This window comes from Giraffa tippelskirchi, chromosome 13 (assembly GCF_054371585.1).
Source record: "Giraffa tippelskirchi isolate mGirTip1 chromosome 13, T2T-mGirTip1v1.2.pri, whole genome shotgun sequence".
Taxonomy (NCBI): domain Eukaryota; kingdom Metazoa; phylum Chordata; class Mammalia; order Artiodactyla; family Giraffidae; genus Giraffa; species Giraffa tippelskirchi.
The window spans coordinates 22,126,687-22,139,177 of NC_137287.1; the positions used below are offsets into that span (position 1 = coordinate 22,126,687).

At 36.6% G+C, this 12,491-nt stretch overlaps 1 protein-coding gene and 1 long non-coding RNA gene across 2 annotated transcripts in view; one reads left to right on the forward strand and one right to left on the reverse strand.

The window, feature by feature from the left end:
- Nucleotides 1-24: 24 nt before the first annotated feature.
- LOC145531639 (uncharacterized) lies at nt 25-8,286 on the forward strand. Its single transcript, XR_014072616.1, has 4 exons — nt 25-498; nt 5,096-5,360; nt 5,963-6,145; nt 7,896-8,286. It is a non-coding gene; the product is annotated as an uncharacterized LOC145531639 (long non-coding RNA).
- Nucleotides 8,287-10,484: 2,198 nt separating this feature from the next.
- The window catches only part of MOSMO (modulator of smoothened), a 69,128-nt gene continuing 67,121 nt past the window's right edge, over nt 10,485-12,491 (reverse strand). The window contains exon 3 of the mRNA XM_081554569.1: nt 10,485-10,673. Within this exon, the coding sequence (XP_081410695.1) occupies nt 10,489-10,673 (185 nt within the window). The 3' untranslated portion in view covers nt 10,485-10,488. The remainder of the gene's footprint in view (nt 10,674-12,491) is intronic.

Sequence of the window (12,491 nt, forward strand, 5' to 3'; positions counted from 1 at the left end):
GTGATTATGATGTAACCAGCTCTTAGTCCACAGTTGGGGACCTTTCTAGCTCCTTATATGGAAGTCAAGAGAGATGAAGTGACGTACTCAATGTCAACTAACTAGCTTGTAGTAGCGAAGGGATCTGCACTTAGTTTTTCTTCTCCAGGTCATTTCTCAAATCACAATCTTCACTTACCGAATCTTTATTTGTAATTTAGAACATGTGCTACTTGTGGTAGTCACTATGTGATAGAGAACCCCTTCAGATGTTGACCCCAAGCTTCCTCTATAGGTCAGATCAGAAACAACAAAATCCTTCAAAATAGAGACAGCTCACCTATCACCTCTCACTCTGGGCAGACTAGTCATGGGTGAGAATAGCAGCTGTAAATCATGGCATTTGGTCAACACCAATGAGGCAGGAGGAGAGGAGACCAGAAAGAGGAAAGGAAGTCAGAAGAGAGGAGTCACAAAAGGCCTAGAGAAACCAGCCAAAGGCTACTCTGTGAGCAAGAGGTAAGGGTCCTTGGGCCCACCTTATTGGAAATCCTGGGTAGAAGGGGCTGGCTAGCTTTGATACACCATTTTTGGAGACACAAGGGCTCAAGATAGATGGTTTACCACCCTCACAACATCCTTTGCTCCTGGATACACGGATTTTCAACATTTTACAAGAAGTAAAACCCAACATTGAAAAGTCCATTGTTACTGCTTTTTTTTCTATTTAAGTTTACATGACACATATTCTGGATGTATTTGGGCCAGATGGGTAAAGCAGACTAAGGTTTTCAGGCTTTATGACCAGCGTAGGAGAAAGCTCTGTGCTGGTACCATCTTTCTCAGCTCTCCTCAGACTGTATACAGTTCCTGATTGGCCTCCTGTGAAGAACTGGACCACAGTAGGAATTTCTCTCTCACACCTTAGGTGCTTGGGACCTGCCATATAGTATATATGTACTATACTCTGTACTCTTATGCTCAGGGCCTGGGTTCGGTTCGATCCCTTGTTGGGGAACTAAGATCCCATAAGCCACACGCTGCGGTCAAAAAAAAAAAAATCCTCTTTCCATTTTTTAAAGTTAAAGTACAGTTGACATACTACATTAGTTTCAGGTGTACAATGTATCTAGTTAACATCTAGTTAAATTTGATTTTTATAAGCCAACTAAGTCTGAGGTATTTTGTTACAATTGCCCAAACAGACTGACAATATTATTGTGGTATACTTCTTTAGACACTGATTTGTATTTTGCTGTATTTCTCCCCTCCATTTCATGCAGTTGCAGGTGCTTTTTGTTGGGTTTAGAAGTGGCCTGAAGTCAACAGTTTTTTCCTGTCTTTTGTAAAAGCCTAAGTTACTTAAAAGATTAAAATGACATGCCAAAGCATGGCAAGTGATGGATGTATTCAGTGTCAAGAGGAAAGTGGGAAAGTATACAGATACTTTCAGTTAAAAGAGACAAAAACCCAACTCAAACTGGCTTAAAGAAAAAAGGGAGTTTATTTACTCAGAAAACAGAAATATCCAGGATAATTTTGGCCTTGGGCATGGCTTGATCCAAAAGCTTAAATTATGTTAACAGAAATTTGTCCTCATTTCTCAACTTTTCTTTTGTGATGGCTTTATTCTTAGGTAGGCTCTTTAGGAGTGGTTGGCAAACTCAGGATGTCAGCCCTCAGCTTTCCCCTCCACAGCCTTCAGCACCCTAAAGGAAGGAGAACAACTCTTTTCCAGGAGAGTCCCAGGCTTGGCTTGGTCACAGGACATACTCATTCAAGAACCAATCACTGTGACTCTGATTGGTCAGATCTGGCTTCTGCATCTAGTCCTGGAGCCAGAGGGTGAAATTGGCCTCATGAAAAGATGTGTTTTTGTTGTGGTTTAACCAAAGAAGGGGACACTAGGCAAACATGACTGAGGAAAGCCAAAGCAAGAGAGAACAGTCCCCAGAAAAACAGAGGTCAAGAAACCAGATCTGAAAGCAGAGGGAGGAGGGACCTGCACAGTGTCTGGTAGCCATAGTGGTGAGATGGCAAGACCTAAGGGGAAATGGGTCCTTGGTACATCCAGGGAGAACATCCAGAGACACAGGGGCTTCTGGCTCACCAAAGGTTACCATGCCCCAAGCGTGGGAATTACTGCACCATTCGGCCTGGAGTAGCTGATATTTCAGCAGCAACGAGTATAGGGGCTCAGCACCAGAGGGGTCAGTCAAACCACTGGAGGGGACTTTCTAAAATTTCAGCCATGGGTCTCTGCACAACTCTTAGGGTATCCCCAATGGCCAATAGATTTCCTTCCAACAAGGAAGAAGGGATCTAGTTGATTTTTTAAAGTGCTCTAGGTAGGATAGGGGGATGGCCTTTTTGGGAAAATTTCCCTCTGTGCTCAATTCTCAAAAGGATTCTGATAAAACCATTGGATGACATGATGTAATTCACTAGTTAAGGAAGTAAGCACTATAAAATACCAATTAGCAATGACTGCAGAAAGCTTGACCATGAGCAGTGAATAATGGCAAATTAAACACGACTTAATAACTTACATAATTTTTTCTTTCAATATGTAATATTCATAAGTAGAGACTACCTTTTATGGTTGTTTGCATTCCATACCCAGAAGCAGCAAACCATAGATTTAGCTGCTCATGTCTGAGCCAAGGAATCATGCATCTGGGACAAGCTATTTTTATTTTCTTTAGACTAGCCAAACTGGCGATGTGGGACAGCAGAAGCAGTTCTAGATTTGAAGTCAGGGAACCTAGGTTTGAAACCCAGATTCACTAATGATACTTTGGGTAAAAGGTTCACCCTTCTGATTCTTAGTGTTTTCTAGTTTATAAAATACTGTCTCCTGCTTCATAGGAGGAGTATTAATTGACATATGGAAAAACACAACATGGATTTAATGTTAGCTTCTTTCTCTAAACTCTTAGGAATGTCACTATTTTTTAACCAGTTTAAAAAAAAATGAATTGCTTTAATAGAGTAATTGATGTGCTTCAGTTAGAATGTCAGATTATTATATTTCACAAGTTTCTGTTATCTAAGGGTTAAGTTCACAGTTGCATTATTTGTAATAGCAAAGACCTGGAGACAAATGTACAACAGGAAAGGAGAAATATATATCTAATTATACCATGTGTAAGAGAGGTATCTATCAATAGTCATTAAAAATGAGGAAGATCTATATTTATTGACACAGAAAGATAGTCATCATAAATTAAGTTAAAAAAGAAAGTAGTGCTACTCATGTATAATATGATCTTGCTTTTGTTAAAAGAGTTGAACAGGACACATCCACATATATATATGCAAACTGTAAAGAAAGCAGTCTCTGAAAGAATATCTAGTAAAGTGTCAACAGTGGTACTGTTGAATGTCAGGAAGGGAACTTTAATTTCCTATATTCATTTAAAAATTACAGCCATGTGTTACTGTTAAAAGAAAAAATATTTTGTCCCAATTTAGGGTCATGGTTAACTTTCTGTTTCACAGCAGCACTGAGGACAAGAAAAAGTTACCAGTGACCCTGAAAGCAGAAATGAGCTAAATTATTTGAGTGGTGTATGTGTGTGTGGGGGAACTGAACACACAAGTCCATTTTGGTCTCATGAACTACATTAGCAAAATATGTAGAAGATGAGGTAGTTAAAAACTTTCTTAGATATGTGGATTACTTTTTCCCCTCTAACATGACTTATCAAGGATAGTGGGAAAGGTTTTCTTTGGTGGTTCTTCAACTACACTTGCCATTTTGCCACAGAAAACAAAGCAACGTGAAAGAAAAAGGTTTTAAGTTTTTTATTTAAGAAAATACTTGAATTGTCTTACACAACTAAATTAAGTATTTAAACAACATGAAAAGAGTGCCAGAGTCAGGACATAGCATTAATTTTACTGACTTGCCCCAACAGATAATAAATATTGATTTAATGGTGACCAAACACATTGGCAATAGCTACTAAAGCCACAAGATGGTCAGTTGGGGATAATCTCCTCTAAAATGAGATCAAATCCTTGAGTCCATTCCTTTTAGCAGAAACAATTAAAACCATCTTGGCAGAAGCAGGTCTCGGCAAAACATACCACATGTATGGAAGGCTTCAAGAGAATGAAGAACCCACAAGCTTGAAGAAGCCTCCAGAGTTCTCTTCAGGATCAACAAAGTGCTTGTTATCATCCTGGTCCTCTGTATGAGTATCAATATTAGAGCACTGTGAATGGAGTAGTAAAGGGTCTTGAGTCCAGAGAAATCCTAAGGTCAGCAAGACTGGCACGTTACACAGTCCAATACTTACCAATAAAATAACCACACTCACCCAGAAAGGCTGCTGATCTACCCATGTCTCTGCTTTCAGGAAAAAGTTCCCTGAAACAATCCTGGCAGATAGGTGAGTGGGCCTTTTACATCTCCAGGAAATAGTTTCAGTTTTCCTTTATAACCTAGCCCCAAATTTAATCATGATAATTCATGTGTAAAGCACTGTGTCAGGTCTCTGGACTATGAGAAAGCCATATTCCTTGAATTTAGAAGTTTGATCAAATTATAGAGAAGTGTTTAATAACAGCAGCAACTAACACTTGAAGGTTTACTATGTACCAGGAACTTTCCATGCTTTACCTCATTTAAACCAACAATACCCTATGAGGTAGGTACTATCAGACCCGGGCTACAGATAAGAAAACCAAAGTGCACAGAGGTTAAGTGATTTATTACGTGATTTATTGTGGAACTGAGACTTGAATCCAGGCAGTCGATTCCCCCCTAGTTAGTTCTGTTACAGAGGTACAAGCAAAAGAGAAACACAGCACAAAAAATTAGATTATTTAAAATACAAGAGGGATTAAAGAAACTGCAAGGGGGAGGTCATACAGGCACAGCTAAGACAGAGAGCAAGGTGTAGTGAAAGAATGGAGAAGATGGTTTGTCAGTAAAAAGTGAAAAGAGAATGATGGGAAATCAAACTGAAGAGATAGCCTGAAGTCAGCTCATTAAGGGTTTTCAATATTATGCTATAAAGAAGCTTGGATTTCATTCTGTAACTGTGGGCATAACAGGAACTCAAGTGAAGAAATGAGAAGTGTTGTTCTGTGTTGATTATTTTGGCAGAAATGATTCAGGCGAACTGACGTAGATGGAGATTAGCTGAAGAAACTCTAATTCAAGTGGCTATAGAATTGGAAGAACTGTCCTAGGTCAACAACTGCCCAAGGCCTATTTGTCAGACACATTCTTTTCTACAGTATTGAGTGTCCTGCTGAGACCTAATTATGTGACTTTGGGAAAGTCAAGAAGCCTTTGAGTCCTTGATTTCTTCATCTGGAAAATGGAAACACTGAACATGCTTTTAGATTTCATCCAGCTCTGAAAATTTGTGAGTCTCCTGAAGAATTTCTTCTTGAAATTTAATCTTGGGTGGTCTTAGTCTTTAGAACTGGGGCTTATTTGTAGAAACCTTGAATGTGCTTGAAAATATCATCCCAGTGTTTTATTTTCCTTGCTGGGAAAAGAACCAAAATTCTAAAAAATAATACAACATTATGCTTTCTATCTTTAATACAACTTATAAATAACTACTTTTATTTTGTTGCTGGGTAACTGTGACCCAGAAGAGTTGACTTTGCATAAAAGGAACCCACAGTCCTCTAGTCTTGGTGTTTTTCCTATAATCTTCTCATACAGTGGTTAGAAGAGGGTTGATGGAAGACTAACTCAAAGTACTTTTTAACCCATATTATTGTTCTTAAAAGACAGTCTGTTGCCTTTTCCTACAAAGAGAAGAAAAAGGCATTTTCCCCCCTCTCTTAGAAGTTCAGTATTTAGTCAACCACTACAATTTTCAGTTGACCTATTCATTGATATTTATAGAAAATAATCCTTCAAATACCTCAAATCTGTGCTATAAATTGGGGTAAGATCTGAATGGTGTAAAAGTAGGGTGACCAATTCATTTCTTTTTGCCTGGAACTTTCTCAGTTGCAGCACTGAACATCTCATGTCCCAGAAAAGCCCTGTCTCAAACAAACCGGGATGGTTGGTCATCCTAAGAAGATACCGTTAAGGTCCAGAAGCCAAGAACATCCAAATCCTACCTTGTCGTAAATTCCCAAGTCTCCAGGAGGCTTCTGCAGAGGCCATATAAACAAACAGCAGTGAAGGGTAAACCTAGTCTCTTATTTGATTACTAGTTATTATTAGGCTAGGCTACTCCCAATACTCCTAAACAGAGTTACAATAAAGCTGGGATAGAGCATGTGAATGAGTCCAGAAACCAAAGGGCTCTACATTGCTCCTTCAAGCCCAATTTTAAAATCTTACAAGCTAAGAGTCTTTGGCCTGAAATAAAGTAGAAACAGAAGACTGAAGCAAAGATGAAAGGGTTTAGGTCAATGTGCAAGGAAAAAAGAAAAGATGAGAGAGCCCTGGCTCAGTACTTCTCTTCAAGTCCATGGAAATATGATATAGAAGAGAGTGCCACATGCATGGTCTTTTATTGCTGAGTGCCTCTTCTTACTGGTAAATACAGACTAACCCATGTTGTGGAATATTAATAGCATCTCTTCCCTAGGGGGTAGGTAGGAGAATGGGAGAGGGGAGACCTTTCCCTGGCACAATGCTAACAACAAAATCAAACCAAGAGGCATAAAATGTCACTTTGAGTATGTGAAACCTCTATAAGAAATTTATTTCTAAAATAAAGTTTTAAATTCAAAGCTTGTTTCAAAGTAATAGAAGCCTTTTTAGTTTCTTTAGTAGACAATTTATTTTGATAAAACTTGCTCAATAACAAAAATACAAGTGAAGAAAAATTATGTTCATTTTATACAGTTTGTATTAACAATTTGTTTTAAACTATTAATCGAAAAATGCTATAACCAATTAGAAAACAATCCTTAATAAAGTTTGGGGTAATATACAGGCCTTGATCACAAACTTTCAGATCTCTTGAGGTGATATAACTATAAGTCCTGTGTAGGGAATCCAACCTACACAGGCCACTTTTTTCCTTCATATGCTTTTATCCTTCAAAAATTAGTTCTGAAAGACAGCTTACTATTTTGAATTGTGAATGTAAATTTAATATTTTAAAAGAAGATCAAAGTGGGTTGATAAAACAGCTACTACAATCAGAGTAACTTGTGGCTAGTAGTCTTTTAATAAAGACAAAATAAATGCAACATGTTCTTCCCATGAAGCCCACGATGCAAAATAATAGCTAAGAGTAGTATATTCAAAGTTAGTTTCCAATACCTTTTCAGGGTCTTTCCTCAAAATCAATAGATTGTATGTCACCAGGACTGTTCACTATTTTACTTAAGAGATTAAGTGAATTCACAGAACATCAAAAGGGGTATCAAAGATTTAGGCAAAAGAGTAAAAACCAATTAAGTGTTTTGGTCATCTAGAACATTAAAAAAAAAAAAAAAAAAGCCATCCTTCAAAAGCAAAACAAATGAAACAGAAAATAGGTTTATAAGAAATGGAAGAGTCAGAAAAATTACATACACACATTAACAACATAGAACATGGATTACCTTTGGAAAGAATCATACTGAAATGTTTGCTTTTAATGAATTGAAGATTTTTCATGTTTACAGATGTTTAGGCATGTTCAATAGGAGCTTCCAAAAATTTCAAACTAATTAAGTCTTGTGCAAATAAAACCTATAAATATTTTTCAGCAGATTTTACAGTGATGTTCTTAGGTATGAGAAGAATGCACACACTCTAAAAACAATGTAACAGACAAAAGTTTGACAAATGATTGCACCATTAAACAGTGTTTTATATACAGTTTACAAGATATGATTTCCTGCTATAAATTAATACTGTACTATATAGTACTTATTATAGTGACCTTTTTAAAAGCAACGCTGACAATTGTCTATCTTTTCATTTTCACTTACAGGATTTATAGAATTTTATATGAATGAGTCCATTTCAATGTTTGGTCTGGAAGAGTACAAAGATGTGACTTCACATACTACTTGATGGGATGGTTTTCATCTTGGGTTAGAGTGCAGACTGTTAGAGGGAGTTTCCCCCATCAGTCCTTTGTGCACTGGACCTCCAAGACAGGGATGAAATTAAAGACAAGTTTATGGTTTGTGTAATAGATACAAATAAAACCTTAAATTCTGCAATCTTATATGTGATACCACATATATGTGATAAGTGAAAGAAGTAAACAGTGGGGAAATTCTTAGCAGCTGAGAAACTTTCTCTCCCCATGCTCTTGATCCAGTTAGAAATATTTTGAGAAACTATTTACAATAAAATTCATCTTTTGGAAGAGAAAAGCTCTTGGTCATTATCATAAATTAATTTGAACCATACTTTGCTAACACTTTACTTCAGTGGTATAATGGCGACAACCAAAGCTTTCCTTCAAAGTGATCCACTTGACTGAGGTCCAATCAAGTCACAATGAGAACTGCAATCCCAAATGTCCACAGCACATGTCCAGTGGTATTCTTAGAATGGACTAGATATCATAATACTTGGGGAAAATTAGTCTCCCTCAGGCATTTCCTAGAGATTTCTCTGACCCTGGGAAGGAAATGTGCGACATTCCCCCAGTACACTCAAGGAACACACCACAGTGGTGGTCCACCTCTTAGCCCGACTCCTGAGTGAGCTGAAACACTGGGGTTTTCTTCCACAATCAAATACTGCTGAATTAACAGTCAGAAATATGAATGTCAAACAAGCCAGTGTGAAACACATCAGGCTCCTCCATTTCATACTTTGAATAACTGAGGAGGCAGCCCCATCTCTGAAGTAATCATTAAAAAACAAACAAAAAAACAAAAAAAACCAGTGCATTCATTTCCATTTGTGTGAAACAAGGGACCTACACTCTACTGAGAGGGACACTTGGGTTGCTGTTGCCATGAAAGACTCTCCTGCCCCACATTTCAAACAGGAGATTATCTATCATGTTTGCCTGGAAAAACAACTAGGCATGAAGGCATGGAAATGTGGAGAAGAGAAATACTGTATTTCAAAATGATCTGTGGGCTCAAAGGTTAGCTGCAATGCTGCTTTCAGGAAGAAATATAAAGCTGTGAGGTTATACAGCTCTTTAAACCAAATGCAAAAATGTTAGCTTTTAGCAAACAAGGCATATAGCATTTAAAGAAAATATTGTATTGCTCATGTTTTTGGTAAAGGAGATTATTAATAATGCTTACAGATGAAAAGAATACTAATTTTTATGGCAGAGGGAAGTTAGTGTTATAAATAGCCAAAATATTGCAAATTGATCTTACTAGTAGATTTTGAACTTACGTAAAGTTGTGTGCTTGAACATAAAAAATGCATTATTAATGTAACAGACCAAGCCAGTTGAAAAAGAGAACCTCGTACAACAGACAACAGTTGCCAATAATTTAAATAGTGTCAGATTCCCCAAATTATAAGATTTGACATGATCTTACCTTCTACTATCATGTACAAATAAATTAACCCTACAAAGACTTTTAGCTTAACTTAAAATTGCACCTGGAAAGGTATGGGATTATTTGTACCTATTACAAAAACCAGTTAAAATCAAGGGCTGCTACAAAGAATGAGGTAAACTGAAGACTCTCTCCACTATGCAGCCTTCAGATAAATGGCTTTTTTCTATTGAGTTCTAGATTTGCACACCACAGTGTTTTGCTAGCAAAGCATTCAGAGTTCTCTTCCAGGAACTGTTTGCATGTGTGTGTATATATAAATTTACACACACACACACACACACACACACACACACATATATACACACTGTATACTGCATCAGCAAAATATATATATTATATATATATTTATATAAATATAAGGAACATTTCCCCCACCCACCCCCAACATGTTTCTTAGTGTTTAATTTTTTTTTTTTTTTGTACACAGAGAAAAGGGAATTTCAGAATTTTTACATACATTTTAGCAAACAAGTTTTGATCTACTGGCTTCTTGGTGCCATGATGCAATGGCAATCCATTCTGGTGCCAAAGACTCATACCATTACAAGGAAGCTGTGAACACTAATTTCTTAGGAGGTGAGGCCAGCCCCACATGAACATCTTTTGCATCCCTCTGGTCCGCCATGATTCATAAATACTTAAGTCTTTTTTCTTTTCCTCCCTCAAATGAATCATTAGACGTTAAAAATGGAACAACAGAGTACAAAGGACCACATGCTTTTCAGTATAAAGCATTCTCCCTCACTAGGTTGCTATCACAGTGCAGACCTGACTGCCTGAATATGCTCAGGAGATTTAGTCAATATTGTCTGTATTTGGTTATGGAAAAGGCTCTCCTTATTTTTTTGTTTTTAAATCCAAAGTGCATAGTGAGAACAAATCAAAGCATTTTTTTTTTCTTTTCTCCTCAGTTTCATCTAAGCATCTTCCTATGTGAGGACTACTCAGATGCCTTGCCTTTGTCCTTCCCACCCTCCAAAAATAAAAAAATAAAATAAAATTAAAAATAATAAAAGAGTCAAGCAATTGAGACATTCATCAGCCTGGTAAACAAACTTTGCCGGCAAATAGAAGTCCTACTATTGTAAAGAAAATTGATAAGACAAAAAGTACATATGATGACCCAACTACTGTGTTGTTGGGTAATTTATAAGGTTGACCTCCGACTTCATTGATGTAAAATCCTATTGGAAATATTAGGGCAGCCATACAGAAAAGGATCACTGTAAAACAAACCAAAACATAACATTAGTAACATGGTTTGGTGATTAAGAAAACAATGAAAATTTGGCACAAAGGAAGTTTATAAGCAGGGTTATGGATTGATGACAACATGGTCAAATCTGTTACAACATGGACCACTTATAAAAAGCTTTGCATATACTACAGATCCTCCAAGGCTAACAATTAAATACAACAAAAGCTGGTTTAGCCTTTTACATACAGTTTTGAATCCAAGCATTAAGAAAGGCCACCAAACCTACCAAGTAATTGTATATACAATTCTTGACCGTTTAAAGTAGTGGCAAAGGGCTCAGTCAGACGGGGGCTAAGTTCTGGCTCTACTAGTGTAATCTTAGTTTTCTGAAATTCTGAAAATGGGTAAGTCGTAGAAGAATAAACAAAACAATTTTAAGTCCTTTGCACAGTGCCAGGTTGATACTAAGTGCTGAATAAATGTTGATGATTATCATCCTAGTATTATTTTCCTAATTCTCTGCTCTTCTCAGTTGATATTAGTTATAAGAAATTGAGAAAAGGTATATACAAATATAAATACTATTTACCTTACTCTGATTTAAAATCAGCTAGTGGAAAGAACCACAGACTTCTGACATGAGGTACAAACTGCAGGTGGTTCTCTCTCATGGACAACATTCCAAAAAAAAAAGTACAACTCTCCCAGGTTTCTGACTGCACAGAATTTAAAGAGGGGGATGGCGGGGAAATCTTTGAGTTTTGTATACAAACACAATGAAATATATTATTTGCTAAAATGCTTTTAGAAAGATATCAGAAAAGCCAGTGTTTGGGCAGAAGTTATTCCACAGTTGGTTGTTTTAGAAACAGCGTGCTCCCCTGTGCTACCAAAGAAAATCTCTTCTTAAGAAACACAAATTACCTATAGATAGGCTGGCTCTTCCAAGAAAATATTTTGTGCTTTTTGAAAGCATATTCATAGTCTTTCAACTTTCTCTGAAGGCAAAAATATTTCCTCAGTATATTGTGAAGGCAGATTGCTATAGTCATCCCCATTACTAACTGAATGAGAAAACTTTTCTGTGTTAAACCCATTCCCAGCAATAATGACAGAATCCTGGACAAATATACCAGTTGACACTTGTCCTAAATTATTTGTGTTACTCAATCAACAAAATTTAATAGGAGAGTTCTGAAAAGGCCAATTAGAAATATTTCCTGGAAGGAATAGCTCCAGAAATATAGTAAAAGGCAACATTTTCTTAAGTAATACACTAGCTTAAGAAACACACCAGCACACTTGCTTGCTTTGCACCATTTAGGTGACTATTTGATATTAAATTGACATAGAGTTGGTTTTCATTTTGGGCATATGACCATACCAAATAATGTTATATAAGCAGATTTAGATTCTTTTGGATACCTACTACAAAACAAAAAATTCAGGTATTAAGTATTAGGTTTTTTGGCCTTTCTGTTGTATAGTTAGCAATAAACAACTTTATTAGTGCTGCCAATGTCCCCTCATCAGTGTTATTTGTCACCAACCTTTAATGGTTCTGTCTTAATATGGTTTGGTAAGTAAAATGAAACCACAATCTAAACAGCTATAGACAATCTAATAAAAGCAATGGGAAAACATTATTGTCTTAAAAACAATTTGTTCTTTAATATAGATTAATCTAACCTCAGGGAACACTAAAATAATTTAGAAGTGCTTCAGATATATGCAGATATTACTCTTGTTCATTCTGTTAACTGATGTGCCAACTTAATTCCTATTCTTTGCTATTTTCTACTGTAAAATAAAAATCTATCCTTTATAGTAATCGTTTACCACT